The sequence below is a fragment of the Danio rerio genome, chromosome 6, assembly GCF_052040795.2.
Source record: "Danio rerio strain M-AB ecotype USA chromosome 6, GRCz13ab, whole genome shotgun sequence".
Classification (NCBI taxonomy): Eukaryota; Metazoa; Chordata; class Actinopteri; order Cypriniformes; family Danionidae; genus Danio; species Danio rerio.
In genome coordinates this window covers 52024334-52046334 of record NC_141026.1, presented here as the reverse complement: position 1 = coordinate 52046334, position 22001 = coordinate 52024334, and the positions used below count along the sequence as shown (strand labels likewise).

Sequence of the window (22001 nt, the reverse complement as noted above, 5' to 3'; positions counted from 1 at the left end):
GAAAAATTCCTTGCTCTGTTAAACATCATTTGGGAAATATTTAAAAAAGATATAAATAAAATTCACAGGAAGGTGAATAATTCTGACTTCAGCTGTATATTCCTTTTGACATGCATTCTGTCTACAAACTAATGGCGAGTTCAGAGCGCATGATTTTCAAAGTAGTCTCGTCACAGATGTTTTCACACTGCATGACTATCAGTGCTAGTGTTTCGTCGCTGCTGTGTTTACACTGTAGGATCATTTGGACACTGAATGACTTTACAATAGGAATAATCGACGACAACTTCGTCTTGGACCACGAACTACATCTCACAACCAAACACACGCAAGAAGTGACAAGGAAACAATGCAAAGTCACATAGTATATCTTTTGTTATTGACTACATAATGAGAAAGAAGCCTTTAATGGGGTAAAAAACGTATTATTTTGCTCACCTGGCTTTGAAGGGAATTAGCAATTTCTTTTTCAACCCAGTTGTAGTATTGCTCAGATTACACATCAAACAGACACGGGTGCTCCTGTTAAATTGACACTAGTTTCTACTTAATTTCTTAGTCCAAATAGGCCGAAAATTAGCACTTTCCAACCTCCCGCTGGCCTGCAGATACCCACACTAGTTGATGCTGCGTGCTTATTGGCTGTAGGTGATCGCTGATGTTATTTTCAATCAGAACACATTTCACATGACATGATTTTGAATTTGAATTTTGAATTGGGCCAAAAGCCCCAGATATGCCTGCCAAATATCTCACGGTTGTCAGTAGTGGCACTGATGGTCGGTACGGGCCCAGTGACAACATTTAGGTTTTTCTGGTTTTGTCACGGACAAAAGTGAGGAGCGGGGTTTGGGGAGTGGGGTAGAGAGGGTTATTGGGGGCCCCCCCAAATAGTGTCATTGGCGATTCTCTCAGATCGCATCTTTGATAGTACACACTGTGTGATTGTTTTTCACGTGAACGAGCGCCGATTTGCTTGTGATTTCAGGCGTTTGTCAGCAAGTCAAAAATTGAGGCTAAAATCATGCAGTCTGAACTCTGCTTTAATAATCAAAACACAAAAAACAGAAACGTTAAATAGTCAAATGATAGAAAGAAAATAGAAACAAACGTCCAGAGAAATGTTCATTTTGGCAAAACTTTAATGTAGGTGTGAGGTTGAAAGGCAGAGGAGGACAAAATAAACGAGAGTGTCAAAAAGACAAACGAAGGATACGATTGAAACATTGGAAGTCTGATAAATAAACTCGGTTACGTGTTCAGCGCTTATATACCCCTCTAAAATATTCTATACTCAAATGCTTTAATAAACTCTTTTAGGAACGGAAAAATGAATTAAAACCACTTCACCAGAACATAATAATAGATCACTCTGTAAAATAAAGCATGATATTAACTTAATCTGTGCCGTCTGTCCTTATACAAACAGTCCTGAACGCATTCGCACCACAAAAATAAAACAAATATCTGAAATCTACAACAAACCCCCTCTAACACAACACCCATTTCAAGAAACCACTCCTAATGTCAAGACATCGTCGCGTTTTTTTCTGAAATATCCCAATTACAGTACACGTTGAGTCAAGAGCCCTATTAGATAGGAATCTCATGCTGTCAGGATAGCGTAAACCATCATGCCTTTAACGAGAGATTATTTACAGTAAAATCCTTTCTGTTGCTTGATGCACGTTCAAGAGGTGATAAAGACCTTTACCTCCACCTCAAGTCTTATATTCATTAAGACTAAGTGCTGATTTGGGGCGTCCCGTTGAGAAGCACCAGCACTTTTATCACCATCTGAAACGCTTGATGCGAAAAAGGGGCGTACAGTGCTTTTAAAAAATGTGTGCATGTGAACAGACAAACTCATAATACACCACACGTTCCCTTCAATAAACATGACAGACTGCTACAGACACTTTCCCCTGCGTGCAAAGGGTGTGTGTGTTGGTTTTCAAGACCAAGCAGAGGTTTCCTCGTGAAGCGGGATTGAAATGATGACTACTTTTACAGGTAACGGAGGGCCGTACAAACACAGACACTCATCTACAACAAGTCTTTCTTTCCTTTCCTGTCAGAAGAGTCCGGAGTTGAGGCGAAATCTCAGACTTGTGTAGAAGAGTGTGCTGACTGTAAGCCTGGCGGAGAGTTTAGTTTTTCTCTTGTTGGTGTTTATATATTTACCTATTTTAGACAGAGATGTCAAACTGTGTCATACTGAAGAGTCCTTCCCAGGTCCTTTAATAACTGGTATTGGAGTGAGGTTTATGCCTTGTATCGTGTGTATGGGTTGTTTTTTTTTGTTTGGAGAAATGAGAGCATTAATTGGCAGCCCAAGCCTCCAGGTCTTTCATGTCATCCTCGTCCTCTTCTTCTTTCTTTTTTGCTGCAAACACACAATACACATGCATTTAGTAAAAGACACCATAAACACATTTGCAGGAGTCTAACAGAGCAATTTGAAGGGCAATTTGAACAATTTAAAGAGCACCAAAGATGGAAATCAACTTTTGGAAGCTGTTTGGACAGAACTGTGTGTAGGTAAAGTGTGTCCACAGTCATATTGGAGTGATAGAAACTCAACAAGTCTTTGTTTTATATTTGCTGACGTTAAAATAGGATCCAAATCAGTGATTTTGAGGCCCACCGCGTAGTCATACCTGTCAACACTACCGTTTTTCCCAGGAGTCTCTCATATTCCAGACCCATCTCCCACCAATCTCCCATTTTGTTATTTCTCTCGGAAAACTCCCTTATTTGTGTTTGTTTGTGTGTGTGTTTGTGTGTTTGTGTGTGTGTATGTGTGTGCATAGTACCTGGTCTGGATGGTAAAGACGTTGAGGGCACGTTTGGCAGTGGTACATTATCTCCAATCTCCAGAAGGTTCTTGTCCAACTCTTCCTGCTCCAGTTCCTCCAGTTCAGCTAACAGCTCATCCTGAAAACAACACACCGTCTGTTAATACCAAGAATTGACATGATTGTCAAATCTGACAGGATTTTAGAGATCCCACATAACTTAATACAGCGTAATTCTAATTTTAGGATGAGCTAATCTACTTTTTTTGCATTAAATACATCGAAAGTGATAGTAAAGTAACTCATAATAGTGTGAAAGATGTTATTTTTAAAACAAATTTTGTACTAAACTTTATATTTATCAAAAATTAATAAACATTTTCAGCAAACCTTTTGTTGTTGCTGTCGTCTTTTTGTTTTGTTCCATATTTACTTAAGTTGTTTTAGCATTTATAAGGATAGGACAGTATTTAGACAGTATTCAGGATTGGGAAAGGTCAGTGAGCTGGGACTTGAACTCAGGACACCTCAAGTGCAATAGCACAATGTATCAGACTCAGTACACTGACCATGAGGCTATCAGTGCCGACAGCACAACTTTATTTATCAGACAATCATAAATGTTTCTTGAGCATCAAAACAGAGTAACAATGCTGCAAATTCTACTTTGAATCAAAAGGAATAAAATACAATTAAAACATTGAAAATAAAAAGTGAATATGTGTATATTTTTTCCACAATACTGTTGATGCCAATATTATATAATTTACTGTATCTTACCCAAAACCTTTCAAGATTATGCAAATAATGACCTTAAGTTATTCATGGCAGCCTACACCAAAAATGTGGTGTCTGTTTTACATCAAAGTTGAATCTAAATGTGTTTTGGCACAAATATAATGTGTTTAAACAAGCAAGATGTCATTGGATTGATGCAATTATGTCATGTGGAGCTATGTTATTTTCTAACCATGTCATAAAGTACTTCACATTTGCATTGGACCCCTTCACACCTGTATTTATAATCAGGATTTCTGCAGGTTTCACAAAGTCAAACTTAAGACCTTTTTAAGAGCATTATGAATGACATTTCAGACTTGTACATGACTTTTTTATATTTATATAATATTATTATTTGTTATTTCTTAGCCAGATGTTTTAATAAATTGTCAAAACAAGCAAAGCCTAGGTGTATACGTATATATTTTTCAATAAAACACATCTTTAAAAACTATAATAAACTAAATGTATGCACTACAGACTGTCCAGGTCAGTGTCTTCACCATATATGGACTACAAATACACAGAGAACTTTTAAACAAATATTATTGCAAGGAAGATAATTAAACTATTTTGTGAATTGAGTTATAAATAGAGTCTTGTTAAAACTTCTATAGAGATGGATTGTTGGTGATTGGATGTGTGTCGGGTAGCTTTACATGGACATAGGAAAAGACCCGTTTACAATTATTTAAGACTTTTTAAGACCCCGCAGACATCCTAATAGACGTAAACACAGGTGCAAACTGTGAAAGTACATGGAAATAATCTGAAAGCGGTGAGGTTAGCATCTTTTACTCCTACCTCATCAAATTCCTCTCCAAACCCGACAGGTTTGGAGATTGCGTCTGAAATTTCTTGTGCCAGCTCCTGCTGTTCTGTGATGTCCTGCATGAGTTCGTCCACTTTGTCGATGTCCCTGAAAGTACACACGTAAGATACTGAATCACAATAGCTATGACAATCAATAAAATATATTCCTAAAATAATAGTTTTGAGTAACACCGGTGGCCTCTAAGTGAACTAAAAGCTCATGCTTGTACTTGAGCACATGTAACAGTCAAAAGAAAACATGATACGATACCCTGATATACTCATGGACAAGTTGTTTTTTTAAGATCATTGATTATTGAAAATACTTTGAACATTCAGATCACATGCACACTGCTGAGAGCGATGTTTAGATGAAATATGTAAATATGAGACAAAACTAACAGCAGTGAGAGAAACTGCAGTTAAAGGAAGCATCTGATCACAACAACACAGAGATGTTTGCATAAGTTCTGCAATTCACAGACATCATGTCGCCAGATGAGCTCATTAAAATTACACTGTTCTGTAATAAAATCAATGTAAGACTACAGTTCAGCTAAGTGAAACTTTATGAATTAATCTGTTTCTTTGCATGACACTTTGAGAACACAGGACAGCGCTATCCTAAGCGTTATATGCATTTTTTCAGGTGTAAAAATGTAACAAAAGGCGTTTTTCTTTTTCCTGGCTTTCATAGACTGTAAAAAAAATGCTTTTGTCTTGTTTATAGTCCAAATATCTAAAAATTTCTAAATCAAGAAGCATTTTCTTAGACAAACAAAAAATATATTGTCTTGTTTTAGGGAAAAATATGCCAAAATTAATGAATTTTTCCTGAAAACAATCAAAAAAATATGTTTCCGGGTCCAAGCCGCTACTCATTTGAATTGAGAAAATATTCATTTGTGGCCACTTTTTAGTCCTATCACACATTAATGTGAATTTTATATAAAAATACAAATAAAAAACATTTCTAAAAAATGTATCACTTACTGGCTATCGGATATTAGGCTTGGACATATTTATTTTGTGATTTTTAAAAGTATTGCAGAGCTTTGTAAACATTTATTATTACCATTTATTGAGTCTTCCCATACAGTCTGATATAGCGATTGGACCCGGAAGCTGCTTTGTGTGACGTCCCACTTAACAAGCAGATGGGGGGCGCAAAACAATCTTATGTGAAAACAAAAACAAAAAGTATTTTGCTTAACCCATTGGCAGATCATTTAGCTTGTTTTCAGGAAAAACTCAACTAAGTTTGGCATATTCTTACTTAAAACAGACAATATTTTTTGCTTGTCTAGAAAATGCTTCTTGATTTACTAGTTTTAGACACTTGGACTACAAACAAGACAAAAAAAATTAAGAAAGGCATTTTTTTTTGCAATGTAAACCTAAGAATTTGAGTCAAACGTTTTCTTACATACTGCCATTAAATTGATAAACTAAATTATGTCATCATTTACTCACTCTTTACTTGCTCCAAACCTGTTTGAGTTTATTTATTCTGTTAAGCACAAAATTACTATTTAAATGAAAGCGATAACCTGTAACCATAGACTTCCATTAGTATTTGTTTTGATGCATATCAACAGTTACCCATTTTTTTTACATTTCTACAGAGTATCTTCTTTTGTGTTCATCAGAAAAAAAAAAGAAACTCATAAAGATTTGGAACCATTTGAGAGAGGGTAAAAATACCCTGGGCCTGTTCTTAACTTGGTGTGAAAATTCAAACCCTCTCCTAAATATTCCTAAAACTAAGGAGATGGTTATTGATTTATTGAATGTCAGATGTCTCTGTGAGTGTACACCGCAAATGAAATCTCCCTAAAAGGACAAATACAGTTAACTAACAGTGTTTAAATTGTGGATTTTTGGGTGAACTATCCCTTCAAGACATACACTAACTAACTGTCGAAGTTAAAATTATTAGCCCTCCTGAATTATTAGGCCCCCTTTAGTTTTCCCCAATTTCTCTTTAACATAAAAAATACTTTTTTTAACATATTTCTAGACGTAATAGTTATAATAACTCATTTCTAATAAATGATTTATTTTATCTTTGCCATGGTGACAGTAAATAATATTTTACTTTTTTCAAGACACTAATACTCAGCTTAAGGTGCAATTTAAAGGCTTAACTGAGTTAATTAGGCACGTTAAAACAATTAGGCAAACTGTTCTATGAAGTAGTTTGTTCTGTAGACAATTGGAAAAAAATCATTCGCTATGAGGCTAATAATTTTGACCTTAAAATGTTTTTTAAAAAATTAAAAACTGTTATTATACTTTTTATTTTAGCCAAAATAAAACAAATAAGACTTTCTCCAGCAAAAACAAAATTATCATACGTACTGTGAAAAATTCCTTGCTCTGCTAAACATCATTTGGGAAATATTTAAAGGAATAATAATAATAATAATAGTTTTGACTTCAACTGTATATATAGCTCCCTTAACCGTTAATTAGTCTGTGTTCTTGTATAGTACTTGCAATCTGCATCAACACAAACCCAGGCAGAGAGAAACAGAACAAAAACACTGATAAGAGCCGAGAAACTCCTCACATGTTGTCGTGTGCCGCCTTCATGGCCTTGGCAGCGTAGCCCATGTTTTTGATGACCTCGGTGTTGGTGTGTGCGTTTTCTAGCGCCTCCCGCTGGAACTCAATGGTGGAAAGAGTGCCGTCAATCTGAGCTAACTGCTTCTCATAGCGCTTCTTGCGCTTCAACGCCTGTAGTGCCGCTGTTTCAACAAGAGAAAGCAAGGTGAATAGAATAATTAAAGCAGAAAATGGGAGAACTTAGTAAATGCATTGCATAATACTGCACAATTTAATTAAGAGTCATTTGATTTGATTTAAAGTTTTTTAATTTTGTCAGCACCAGTGGTACAGTGGTTAGTGCGTCCACACATGCACTCCGGTGCTCACGGCGACCCGAGTTTGATTCCGCGCCGTGGTCCTATGCCGACCCTTACCCTCTCTCTGCTCCCATGCTTTCCTGACAATTCTCTCTATTGTCCTATCAAATAAAGGTAAAATCCCGTTTATTATATATTAAAAAATTATTATATAAAAAAGAAAAAGTTAATTAATTTTCTTAGAAAGAGTCATGAATTCGCAGCTCTGTAGTAGAAGAAGACAAGTGTTTTTATTGAATTTTTCAGAAAAACCTTTCTACATATGGCAACTCAAACGTATAGCAGAACAAAGTACATGAAAAAAACAGAAAACAAATACAAGGTAAAATAATACTAATTAAAAAAAAAAGGTAAATGAAAAAATGGTAAATATTGAATTTAGGGGTGAGTTGGGAGCTTACAATTCAAGTATTTGGAATAAATCTGTTCTCAAAATATGACAGGAAGGGTCTCCAAACTTTGAAGAATCTATTATTTGAGCCTTGGGTGCTATAATTGAGTTTTTCTAGCTTTAAATTTGCCATTACATTTTCTACCCATTTTAGTATGTGTTGGTGGTTTAGTTGACTTCCACTGAAAAGGTACAAGCCTTCTGATATTGCTCTGTAATGTCACTTTGAAATGATCGATTTCACAGAAAATAAATGTTTATGATAAATTAAGTTTGACACTGTAAAAAAAATAATATCTGGATGTGATATTTGATGCCAATCTTACATTTGAGCCACAGTAAAGATCTTTTTTTTTCAGCTGAGACACATTGGCAAATTTTGTCCCATGCTGCCTTTTTTCGCTGCTAAAAAATAAACGAACACCTTTGCAGATAAAATCTTTGAGTGAATCAGGCATTCTATTCATTGCCACTGAACTTGTCGAACTCTCTGCCCTCTGATATTTAGTATAGAATTCCTTGGAGTTTGCATGTTCTCACCGTGTTGGGCTGGGTTTCCTCCGGGTGCTCTGGTTTCCCCCACAGTCCAAAGACATGCGCTATAGGCTAATTGAATAAACTAAATTGGCCGTAGTGTATGAGTGTAAATGAGTGGATGTTTCCCAGTACTGAGTAGCAGATAAAAGGGCATCCGCTGTGTAAAACATACGCTGGATAAGTTGGCGGTTCATTCCACTGCTGCAACACCTGATGACTAAAGGACCATCCGAAGAAAAATGAAATTCAAAACAAAATGTAAAAAATGAGCATTAACTAATTTGACCAAAAACTAAAACAGTACATTAGTGATACTAAAATATGATGGTATAGTTGCTCATTTTTAAACAGGCCCAATAGAGGTCTTATTTAGTCTCTTTGGAAATTAAAATCCCAAACCTTTATTAAACAATGATTCGAGCTGTCAATTCAACAAGCAGAAGATACAACAACAGCTGTGGAAAGAAGACAACAGCAGCTGTGTTTGTGCAATGTATGGAATGTAATCTGAATTTATCAGGTTTGCAATGCAATAAAACCCCAGTCAGACTCTTACATCACATGCGCGCTCAGAGAGGCCATTCAAAAGACGTCACATGACATAAAAATAACACACTTTATTACATATTATCGCATGTCACACACTTTTTTCCATGACAGCACTGGAACTGTAAACTATGACAAAAGCCCAGTCCCACAGCCAGCTAACAGTTGTGTCCCAGCAGCAACAGCAGCCCATACAGGATAATCAGATCAATTATTGATTAACTCTGTTCTGGGGACTTTAAATGTGGAGTTGTGTTACAGACCTTACAACCTAGATGGCTCTTAAATGTGGCCCTAAAATAATTTATGGATTTTGGCCTGGATTTAGACAGTTCTGGAAGGACAAAACAACCTTCTAAAGATATTTTTGGTAATTGTGTTCACATTAAAATACATTTCCACTGACTAAAAATACTTTAATACTAATTTATGACAATGTTTTTATTTTTTGTTTTGAGGCAATCAGTTTCTAATTAGATTTTTAAATAGTATTGGCATTGAAATAGCTGCCAGAAAGAAACATGCAGAGCATTAATTAAGACTAGCAAAACAACAACATTAACATTAACATAAAAAGAAAGAGAACACAGATTTTTAAAAGCTTCAGAATATTTAACATATTCACTTTGGATTTTGTAAATAAAGCTAAATATTGACATGTTTTCATAGATAGACCACTGCAATCATGTTCTGAAAGTTAAAAAATAATAATAAATTATAAATTTTTAAAAACAGAGCGCTTTGAGTTCAGAAGTTGCTAATAGATTATGTATGTTTTCATTGAAAACATGTCACCCATGTGTTTGCATTAAATAAACTACTTTACAAAACAGTTATTAAATGGCATAAAAGGGAAAAACTACATTACCCATGATGCCGTGCAGAAAATAAAATCTGTGTGTGTGTGTGTGTGTGTGTGTGTGTGTGTGTGTGTGTGTGTGTGTGCGTGTATGTATGTATGTATGTATGTATGTATATACAATCTTGCAATCTTGATTCAATCCTACACGCGATCTTAATTCAGCTTTTCTACGATTCAGCCAATTATATTTTCACGACATTTAACTGACTATAAGAAACTGCAAGTACATGTTAACTTAGACTAACCCTAACCCCAGTCTACTTATAATCTATTGAGAACTAGTGGGCATGTAGATGCAATGTAACTTAATTCAACAAAATGCGTTAAAAGGACCATCAGAATAAGGGGATACCGATATTTTGGAGTAACAGTTTTACATTTTTCAGTCCTTTATTTTATTCAGCTGTGACATTTTCTAAGGTTAGGATTGTGGTAATTTTTCTCTCTGAAGCAGTAAAGGACAGTCTTACTTTTATAAGTATAATTATTTGCATAAAATCATAGTTTGTAATGTAGTGATTCTCCCCATAGCTGTTTAGTTTGGTTAACAGCTTATAAATCTGGAAATAATTTTAGAAACGATGCTGCCATCAAAAAACTTAAGTTGACAAGAACATTAAAGAGCTACAAGTAGGCCCACACGAAAGCTGTGAACACATTTATATTTATTCAATATATTTATTGTTTTTAAATTAATTTCAGTAATATTATTATTGACTAATATAAAAACTTTCATATTATTTATTTACAATACAGTTTGTAAAGTAATATTTTCCGTGCTCTAGTAGATATGGGACACTTGCTTTGACTACCAAAAAAGTAGATCTAATTGAATTTGCATTGTAAACATTAAATAAAAGTTAAAAAGATATTATTTTTAATCACTCCTCATAAATTAACAGATTCTTTACATAATTTTCTGTAGAAATAGCAAGAAATGGCAGATTCTGTCTGGCCCTAGCTATAGGCAAGTTTTTTTTTTTTGGCATATTTGATGTCATCTCTAATTTTAAGTCACGACAAAATGCCAGAGAACATTATCTATAAATGATCTCCTTTTTAAAAACCTCAACTGAAGTATTTTAGAAACTCCATTTATCCCACAGAACAGAGATATATCTACCAACTACCTCTTTTAAAAGATAAGACTGACTAATGAAATCTGAGCACACAAAAATCTGCAGACTTTTATCCCATCATTGAATCTATTTTTTTACCAGTGTAAATTTATATTTACTCAGTTTTTAACCTAATTTCAGCAATATTATTGATTAATATGAAAATACAGTTTGTAAAGTAATGATTTCTGTCTTCGAGTAGATATATTACATGAGAGACCTGCTTTGTTTACGAAATAAGTTAATCTAATTGGATTTGCATTGTAAACATTAAATACAAGTTAAAAATGTGTTAATTTTATGCCATATATTAAGGTTTTAGTTACAATACAGCCAAAATTATCCCGCATAATTTTTTACAAAATTCTCTGCAGAAATGGCAAAAAACGGCAAATTCTGTCTGACCCTAGCTATAAGCAAGCTTTCTTTGCATTATACATTATTCTCCAGTTTTAGGTCACTCTAAAATAACAGAACATCGTATTTAAATGATCTATGGTGCAAACCTTCGACTGGAGTATTTTAGAAACTAAATTTATCCCACAGAACAGGCATATTTACCAATAACCTCTTTTAAAGGATGACTAGTAGGCCCACATGGAATCTGTGTGAAAGAGGTAAAGTTGGTTTTATATTCACACATTCATTCATTTAGAAGTCTCTATATTGTTTACCATATTACTTTGAATATTCAATTGGAATTAGCATGCAAGTGTGGCTTGAAAACAATATTAACACTGTTTATTTGACTGTGAACAATGTTGTACTTTGATAGTCATTGGCTGCTAATATGATTTCACTGTTTAGAGTTTGCAAATAATACTTTTATGAAATTATTTTATTAAGGGGAAAGTCTGAATGTGCGAATATAAAACCAACTTTACCTCTATATCTGTGTGCGCAGAAATACCAAGAGTTACACAGATTTTGGCCCATCATTGAGTCTATTTATTTACCTGTGTAAATTTATATTTATTTCGTTTCTAAATTAATTTTAGTAATATTACTGACTAATATGAAAATGTTCATTTGCATTATTTACAAAACAGTTTGTAAAGCAATATTTTCTGTCTTTTAGTAGGCGACTTATATAAGAGAATTGCTTTGTTTACAAAATAAGGGAATCTAATTGGATTTGCATTGTTAAAAAAAGAGGCATTATTTTTTATTTCATATATTACGTTTTAAGTTATGATACTCCCAAAATCATTCCACAACATCATCAGAACAGTCTGCAGATTCTGTCTGGCCCTGCTAGTGAGTAGTTCTTGATGTTGTTTCATTTATTTTATAATTAATCCAGGGAAGTCCCAGAGTCAAACGTGACGTACATGTTTGTCATCACCATAGATACTAGGCCACTAGGCTAGGGCAAAGGTGAACTGATGGAGAGCTGTTTTATTTACCGCCAGCTTCCTATAATAATACCGTTAGATCAATTTAAGCAAACTATCGCCTTGTGTATATAAAAACCTCACGGGCGATTTCACATCATAGCCAAAAGAGCGTGTACTTAGTAAAAGTATGATTTAGCTAATTAACACTAGTCCGTTAAGTGTGTTATTTCTTGTTTATTGGTTTAATACGTTCCACAGAGCAAATACATGTATACTTTGTACAAGGCTAAACAAGCAAACACGGTAACCTGCTGTGGCTAACTGCACCGAGTTAACGGGATAATCTAGACGTTACCAGGGTAACCGAGTTGACCGCTCACCTCTTTTGTTCTTCGTGCCGTTTTTCTTGGCCGTGACGAGCTCCTGCTCGATCTTCTTCTCCAGAAACTCCTGCTTCTTGGTCAACATTTCTTCAGTTTCTCGCAGTCGCTGGATTGCCTCCTGAGGGCTTGCAGATTTACCCCCTTTGCCACCGCTACCAAACATCTTCCCGAACAAAGACATGTTTCCCGTGGGTCGACAGCAAGGGCTGACAGGACGGTGGTTTTTGACACTAGGGTAGACTGGTCACCTCGGTGTGGCTTCTGGCTGTCACTGAACCCAACAGGCTTGTTGTTGTTTTCTGCTTCCTCTTCTCTAACCCAGGCCGCATGACATCATCACGTCACGGGAAAGTGAGTCACGTCATGACGTATAGAAATGTTTCCGCTCTGTCACGCTGTATTACAAATGTGAGGTGGTAGAAAATAATTTTTGGATATTTTAGGTATGATGATGTGAATAACGAAGTTTTTAATATTAATATATTAATTTTGTTGATTAAGCTTCATATTCATAAGTGTAAATTTTCCAAAGTCATGTTTTTTTTTTCTGTGCTTTTATAAAAAGTTGCTAAATTACTACAGTACTATTCAACATTGTACTAATAGAAAGGCAAATTAAACTGTACAGTTTGATTTGTTAAACAATAAAAAATTAAAACGAAAATTTTCAAATAAATCCATAAATAAATTCACCCAAATCCAAAACTCCTGCATAAATAAAATAATAGATAAATAAAGATGCAAATAAATAAATAAATCCATAAATTACAGCGTAAATAAAATAATAAATAAATGCGCAAATAAATAAATAAATACATGTATAAATAAATTAATAGAGTACTGTATAGATAAAATAACAAAAATAAATAATTATGCAAATAAATATATGTATATAAATACATAAATTACAGCATATATAAAATAATAAATACAAATACGCAAATAAATAAATAAGTGTATGAATAAATTAATAAATTACTGCATAAATAAAATAATAAATAAATATGCAAATAAACAAATGTATGTATATATCCATAAATTTATAATATTATTTATGCAGGAATTTATGGATTTATTTACTCATTTATTTATATATTTGCATGTTTATTTATTTATTTATTTATTATTTAAATTATGCAGAAATTTTTGGATTTATTTACTCATTTATATATATATATTTGCGTATTTATTTGTTGTTTTTGTAGGTTTTATCCTCCCTATCAAAATATTCGATAAATTTATTTGATTAAAGGTCGTGCTTGTCTATAATTATAAGGGTTTATTTATAAATTTTTACTTTCTTTCACCATTTTCACCATCATACATTTTTTTTAAATAGTAAATTTTTTTAAATAAAATAAATGTTTTAGGATTACTGATGTTACTAGCGAGCTTACTTTTTATTAAAATAAATTAATACTGTTTTTAGTTAAATTTATGCACAAAAGGATCACTGAACTCCTTTACCTAAACATGAAGTCCCATATTTTCTGTCATTGAGAACCTTAACATTTCAGGACCTGCTGACTAGAATTTCAAAAGGGAGAAAGAGAAACTTTTAGTATTCACTTTATATATTTTTTCTTCTATATTTATTATTATTATATTTTGAAACCTGCAAAAATAAATAAATAAATAAATAAATACGCAAATAAATAAACACATAAATAAATGAGTTAATAAGTCCATAAATTCCTGCATAAGTAAAACAATAAATAAATACATATGGAAATACATGAAAAAAATATATATATAAATCCATAAATTCCTGCATAAATAAAACAATAAATAAACACATAAGCAAATAAATAAATAAATAAATAAATATAAATCCATAAATTCCTGCATAAATCATTTTACAAATAATTAATATTGGGGGCAGATAAATTATTAAATAAATTTAAAAATCTAGGGGGAAAAAGAAATCAACTTTCAGTTCAGAATTTTCTTATTCTCCCAACATCCGTTTAATTTTTTAAATTATTTACCCCTGCCCACACTATTCATTATTTATATATTGATTAATGCAGGAATTTATGGATTTATATGTATTTATTTATGTATGTAGGCGACACAGTCCAAAGAAATGCGGTACAGGCGAATTGGGTAAGCTAAACTGTCCGTAGTGTATGAGTATGAATGAGTGTGTGTGGATGTTTCTCAGAGATGGGTTGCGGCTGGAAGGGCATCTGCTACGTAAAAACGTGCTCGATAAGTTGGCGGTTCATTCCGCTGTGGCGACCCCAGATTAATAAAGGGACTAAGCTGAAAAGAAAATGAATGAATGAATTAACAAAAAAGTGCAAGGTAAAAAGTAAGAGGCTGCGACATCTGTTACCAGATCTATTTTCAGTTGTCAGACACGCACATGAAAATATACTAAAGTAAGTGATAGTAAATACTGTAGTGTCTTATATATATATATATATATATATATATATATATATATATATATATATATATATATATATATATATATATATATATATATATATATATATATATATACAGTTTTATTTATATGTGTGTGTGTGTGTGTGTGTGTGTATGTGTGTGTGTGTGTGTGTGTGTGTATATATATATATATATATATATATATATATATATATATATATATATATACATACATACACACACATATAAATATATATATATATATATATATATATATATATATATATATATATATATATATATATATATATATATATATATATATATATATATATACAGTTTTATTTATTTATTTATTGTTTTATTTGTGTGGATTTATTTACATATTTATTTATTAATTTTGTGTATTTACTTATTTATTTGTTGCTTTATGCAGGAATCCATGAATTTATTTACTCATTTACTTATTTATGTATATATTTGTGTATTTATTTATTAAAATGTAATGTTGCAAAAACACTTTTAACATGTAAAGAATTGTGTAGCATTCTGCTTGCATGACTTTTTTTTTATTTCTCATATTTCTCAAATTTCTTAAAGCTAAGACATTTTCAACGTCTTCTTTCTTCAAAATATATCTGCCTCAAAATAAGAAATTGAGGTTTTAAATTTGTGCTCGGTGATTGGTTAAAATCCAACACAACTATAATGATTGACGTGTTTGCCGGCCAATAAGTCTGTGCGCCGGCCTATGACGTAGATTCCGGCGGCCGTACAGGCCTTGTCCTCGTCCTTGATCAGCACGAACAGCAGCACTTGTCGGACGCTTGACGCACATTTACTCGGAAAAATGGTTGCTTATTGGAGACAAGCGGGTCTGAGGTATTTAAATGATCATTATTAATCAATTTAAAGAGAGCAGAGCAATTTGCGTTATAATATTCATGCGCTCTGCAGTCTGTGAAGCTAAATGTTCGCTGTAGAGTGCCTTTGACCTTACTGCTGTTTACCTTAGCATTAGCGCTATGTGTATCTTTTTAACACAGTGGATTAATTCAGATATACTAAAGTTAGCAGACAGTTCTGACGGTTATTCAGTAAGCTAATGATTGTGTTGTGTTTTCAGCTACATCAGGTACTCTGCGATCTGCGCAAGGGTCGTGCGGGCTGCACTGAAGCCGCAGATCAAAGCTGAGGCGATTAAAAACGCCGAGTCCAATGTGAGGGTCATCAAAGCCAAGACCACATAATGATGTGAGTTTAGATGTTAATATGAACTGTGCTACATAAGTGGAAACAGTGTTAGGTAATTAATTACTAATTACATTAATATAGACCATGGGCATGGGCTGGAATAAGATTCTGGCGGTATGATAACCTTGGATAAAAACAGCACAGTATAAATCATTTTGAGGGATGTTAGCAAAAACAATGGTCCCAACATATTTCCTATTATACATTTTTAATTCCTATAGCTTCCAAGAATCCAAAAAGAGCCACATATTGATAAATAATGTAATGATAGCTGTGTTAACGTTAAGTTATGATTGAATCGCCTCTTGTTACAGTTATTAAATAATTTCATAACAAGCAGGACATGTTCATGAGCCAATGACATGACCACATTGAAATGGTATTTAGTGATTACTGGTCTAAAATAAGTTCTTTTTAAATTTCTGGGTAAAAAACACCACCTTCCCCCCCATTTAACACACTATATTTTTAGAAACATCTACTATAGTTTAGACTAGTAGTTTTTGATGTAGAGGTTTCTTTTCTGCTGTTGCCCTAAAAAAAACATTAAAAATAGTTGTGAAAAACGTACAAACTAAAAAAAAAGAAATCTTACATATTCCTTAGGAATGGTATAAGAGAAAACTTTAGCGATTTTAAAACCTTGACTTTTTCAAACCGCAATAAATTCTGAAACTGATTATCATGCCTAATAGGCAAGGCACGTTTATTATAATTGTATTTAAATTACGTTACTAATTACTTTGAAAATTAACTGAATTACTCAATGAGGAATTTGATTGCGTGATTCAATACCAAACATCTCTGTACATCTCAATGCACATTCAGTTGATATATTAATGAATAAATCAAGACTAATATTTTGATGAATGTGACCTTTAGTTACAAAATGTGTGTAACAGAATTCTCTGAGTTGGGCGAAATGGCAAAAATGCAATCTCGATAATTGCTTTCCATATTGACTGATAACGATATACATTTCGATACAAGTTGCTTTCAGATTTAAGAGAACCCCAACAATGACTGAAGGTACAGAAATTAGAGGGTCCATGAAATGAAGTAACATATTTTCGGTGGCCAAAAATTTGGTACATCTTTTGTATCAAAACACTTCTAAATTCCCAAAGTTGAGCATTTATGCTGGGTGATTGGCACTTATATCAATATAGAGTAAATATTATAGTGTTTATTAGCCCAGTCCTACTCTGAATTTTATTCTTAAGAATATTTTATTTAATTATAGTCATTTTAACGATTTAATAATTAGACATTGCAATTAGAATGTGAAAAGGTATATCCTAAATAATAATAAACATTAACAAAAAAATGAAAGGTAAAAAGTAACAGAGGTTGCGACCATCTGCTATTAGATCTATTTTCAGTTCTCAGACACACATGAAAATATACTAAAGTAAATGATAGTAAATACTGTAGTGTTTTAAGACCATACTGACACCTCCAGTAGACATAGAAATGTTGCACAATGAGCTAAAATGTTGTTAGAATTGGTTTTTATGTATAGAGGATGTATATTGTGTTACCAAAAATGATTGAGGACATACCCATGTGCTGTGTGATAAGTCAAGAGATAAGAGTTCAGATGCAAAACCCTCTAAATCCACCTGACCTCTTTTCTTGTAAAAGAGCTTTTTTTTTTTATCAGGCTCCTCTGATTAGGTTCAGAACGTTTCATGTTATAGGCAATAAGGTTATTAGCTAGTAAATAAAATTGCTTTTTTCATAAATGTCACTTAAACTCTGCGGACCCAGTACCGGGTCCGTAACCTCATCGATTTTCGCTATAAGATTTAAAGGGCTAGCATTGCAACAGACCCCCATAAGTGGTTTTGTTTGAAAGTGAAGAATCTATATTTTATGCACATATGCATCACTTTGGTTTTTATTCTACTGTACAAAATGTATTTACACTTAAATACACAGTATTTTGGATACCCGAGCTGGGTATTGAACATTGGTTCATTTTCATATGACACATGTACAAGTTATAGCTCAAATGAAAGCTCTTGCCGGTGCTTGTATGGTTCTAGCATTCTTTTTACTGAATCATATTCACATATCAAACAGTTGTCAAATTAATCGTGTTGTTTCCATGGAGCAGAAGTGAAAACAATACATTTATGATCACTAAGCAGCCCCAGATAGCACAGACAGCTGTCATCTCTTACCTTATGCTGGGCACTTCAGGGCCATTCTCCTCTGTTTTTGAGGTGATGTGCATAAGTAATCCATTTATATGTCTTATGTGCTCCAAACACAGCGAATTATGTTTGATCAAACAAAAGAATAGTGAAATATGTAAACGATGATCAGTCCCTGTGGCTTGTATAGCACCTCTCATCAGTTGAAATACAATAACTTTTGCATAGATTATGGTAGACATTTTTCTTTTTTCCTATGATTTTAGACATGTGCAGGAACCACCAAAATTAATTACAGCACCCTAGACCACACAGAACCTAAAGGTACACTTTCAAATTTGAGTTCATAAAAAATAAAATACAAGAAGCGCCTCTTTTGTTTTTTTTTAGGTGTTTATTATAACACAGACGACATATATACAGTTATTTTAAACACTTTCAATAGTGTTTTATGTAAATTCAAAGGGTTTTCTTTAAAATGATACCACATTTTTGCATTTACACCTCTGCATGTGGATTTGGGAAACTTTTAAATTTGGGTAGGCAAAATCCAGGCGGAAATCCCAAAATTGCAGCAGAGTTTAACTGGTTAGACCATTCTCTTGGTTTTTAACCAGGGACATTTTATTTTGCTTCAAAACCAGCTAAATCCATGTCGTCTTTTTTTTTTTTTGAAAACCTGTAAATCCACCTATTGGAACAAGACAGTGTAATTAGTTGAAAATAAAGATGCAATTAGAAATTTTTACCAAACATAAAACACATTACGCAAACCACCTGAAATGCATAAATCTGTCAAGTAAGTGGCGGTTCATTTCACTGTGATAAACCAGGGAAAAAGCAGGTGGAGAATGAATGAATGAATGAAATCTGTGAAGTGCATTAATCAATAACATTAAAACCGACATTAGTTAAATCTTAACAATTTGTTGTCATTTCTGATATTCTGGATTTAGATTTAATGCAAGTAGAACAGTGTAAACATTGTAAACTAAGCTTGATGGATTCAAATAATGTGCTGTAAAAACAGTGTGAAACATCAATATCTGTGCATTGTCCATTAATAAAAAAAGCTTATCAGACGTATAGGTATTATGAAGTAATATAAATAATGTATAATTTTATAGACTATCTATTAAAAAAAGAGCTTACATTAGTTAATAAAACACAAGGTAGGTCTACTGGGCAAAAAGGGGATGCCTCTCAGACAATTTTAGAAGCTGTCATTCATTTATTTTCACCATACTCAAGGTTTTGGTCTCTTGTTTATCCTCATAGCATCCACGTGGGATAAAAGAACTTTTATTTTTTTCTCTTTACTCTCTTTCGTGAAATGCAGTTGTTGTTTAATGTATAGTAAATCAGACTTATAGTGTCGCTTTGCAAAACAAACGTTATGAATGCATCATACACTTTAGACTATACAGTGTGTTTTCTTTTTTCTTATGAGTTTTGAGGTAAGGGACGTTTTCTTTTGTCATTCACTGACATTCGGACAGACTCATCCAGTTCATCAAACTCCATCTTTTAAAATCGAAAGCAGAATAAAACAGTCTCCCTATCAAAGCCGCCGTATCAGCAATCCGCTACATTGAAAACATGATTAGATTCGTGCCTTCTGATTGGTTCTCGGGATATAGCGGCTTTTGCTGTGAAAGGCAAGTGGCGTTTAGCAGCTTTTGCCAACAAACTTATTTCTGAATGCGCTGATGCTGCGATTTTAAATGATTTGAAGCAAATCTGTTTGTTGAACATGTACTACATACCTAAAGCATTCACTCAATGTCATTAGCTCATCTTTGGCGGAAGTGGCGTTTAGCGGCTTTTGCATCTGAACTCTTCATATATTGATTATTGTGACCGGCCAAGTAACTACTTCCTTGGTTAACAATTACATCCAACACTGTGTAGAAAGTGATGCATTAAAGCCTGGTTTATACTTCTGCGTCAAGTGACCGGCATGACCCACGGCGCATGCAACGCGCGTAGCTGTGCATTTATACTTCTGTGCGCTGTCTCTGTTGGTCTGAATTAACACTTCCAAAACGCTAGTGGGCAGTGAGGTGTAAATGTTCCTCTGTGTCGAGTTCTTCTCTGCTGTTTTGCTTTTCCTGAACACTTCCTGGATGTACAAGTGGCTCAAACTCGCTCATTTTGAGGCAGGAACCGGCGGACGTGCAACAACTTTAACTATGAGGTAAACACAGAACAAAACTTCCCATCCGGAGCTCCTTCATTGGACTCCACACTTGTAAACAATCGCTCCATTGGGCTCGCGTCCAGCTCGCGCCATTCGTGCGGCTCTCGGTCCCGCCCAGACTCGTCAGCAATACCAAGCCGACCAATCACAGAGCTTGCGATACGCGTCGTTGCGAAGTGTAGTTACAATTTTTGAGAGGTGCACGTCAGCAACGCCGACGGCCACGACGAAGGGCTATGCGTCAGCGCAGTAGCATACCCGGCGTTTGACGCAGAAGTATAAATCAGCCTTAAGTCCATTTAGATCCACTTTTTAGTGTTTTTTTTAATGCATGTGTATGTTATGTTGTGAATAATGATTGATTGTGTTTCTTCTTTTGTAGGAGCTGTAATTACATCCTGCAATCCCCACGTCTCCACACACATTCTCTGTTGGATTTTCAAGATCTGCAGTTATGATGAATGAATGAAAATAGCTGTTCTTTTGATAATAAATTATGAAGAGTCTCAAACTAAAACAGCCTCCTCTTGTTTGTCCGAAGAGCTGTAAGTTTGGCAAGGGCATAAGCTTATCAATTTTGCTTGTGCGCAAGTAGTAACGGTCTATAGAGACAATGAAAGTATTACAGGTTTACATTCTGGGAGTTCTGTGGAGACTTCTGGTTTATCAATATAAAAGCTCTTTTAAATTCATATTTTGTAAGTCAATGAAAGGTGGCATTCATCAGGTGCGTCCATCTAAATCGTTTCATTTGAAAAAAGCAGCAATGTAATGTGTGTATTACCCCAAAGCCATGAGAAAGGGAGGTCTCTCCACAACACCACCAGTGTGCAGCATTCACTTAGATGATGCGACTGCAGCCACAGGAAAACAGCACAAGTGCGCTCACCACACACCAGCTGTTGGTGGAGTGGAGAGACGGTGATCAAGCCAGTCCAAGGGGATGGGGATCATAGATATATACACTAGATGTCGCATGGCCTATTGTTGTCTATTGGACGGAATGCGTCAATAGCGCCGCCATCTTGCTACAGGGTAGCGCTCCTTTGAAATGAATGCGGGACCAAGGTACAGTGGAGGACTGTGGCCATGCAAAGCCAGAGATAAACACATTTACACATATATCTGTGACCGGGAGTTTTCCTGGATGTTAGTATGTAATTTATTTTTTTCTAATTACGAAAATTATAATTTTACATCACTTTTCTACGTTGATGGATCAGTGATCGCACTGGCATTCCTGACAAACTTGTGTTTGTGTATACAGAAGTGTACTATTCACCCTCCCTGTTAAATTTAATCTAATCCGTGTCCTGAAACACACCTCTCCTGCTTTCACTTCTCATACTGACGGAGGAGCGATTCGTTTGTGAATGAATCCCCCGAACGACTCGTTCACTAGCCGACAATAATACAAGTTTCTGGCAGCGCAGCATCTCGTTGTCATATTTCTTTTGCATTGTTTGCTGATTTTATTCAACAAAACTAGCATAAGCCGAGTG

The 22001-nt window shown here is 34.1% G+C and overlaps 2 protein-coding genes and 1 long non-coding RNA gene across 4 annotated transcripts in view; 1 reads left to right on the top strand and 2 right to left on the bottom strand.

Annotated features, from left to right (window-relative positions):
- The window catches only part of LOC147843665 (uncharacterized), a 628067-nt gene that overhangs the window by 123142 nt on the left and 482924 nt on the right, over positions 1 to 22001 (bottom strand). The window lies entirely within an intron of this gene.
- Positions 1125 to 12776, bottom strand: chmp4ba (charged multivesicular body protein 4Ba). The gene is given in 5 exon segments (NM_200195.1): positions 1125 to 2386; positions 2817 to 2937; positions 4383 to 4497; positions 6964 to 7141; positions 12490 to 12776. Coding segments are annotated over 5 exon segments (663 nt in total). The 5' UTR covers positions 12674 to 12776; the 3' UTR covers positions 1125 to 2321.
- atp5f1e (ATP synthase F1 subunit epsilon) lies at positions 15640 to 21018 on the top strand. 2 transcript variants are annotated; one of them, NM_001302742.1, is made up of 3 exons: positions 15640 to 15768; positions 16013 to 16140; positions 20882 to 21018. In NM_001302742.1, the coding sequence occupies exons 1-2, from the start codon at positions 15737 to 15739 to the stop codon at positions 16134 to 16136; spliced, it is 156 nt and encodes a 51-aa protein (NP_001289671.1). In that variant the 5' UTR covers positions 15640 to 15736; the 3' UTR covers positions 16137 to 16140; positions 20882 to 21018. The 2 variants fall into 2 exon arrangements, 1 of the variants encoding a protein (NP_001289671.1); XR_015492913.1 differs by having other exon boundaries at positions 15670 to 15768; positions 16013 to 20107; positions 20774 to 21016.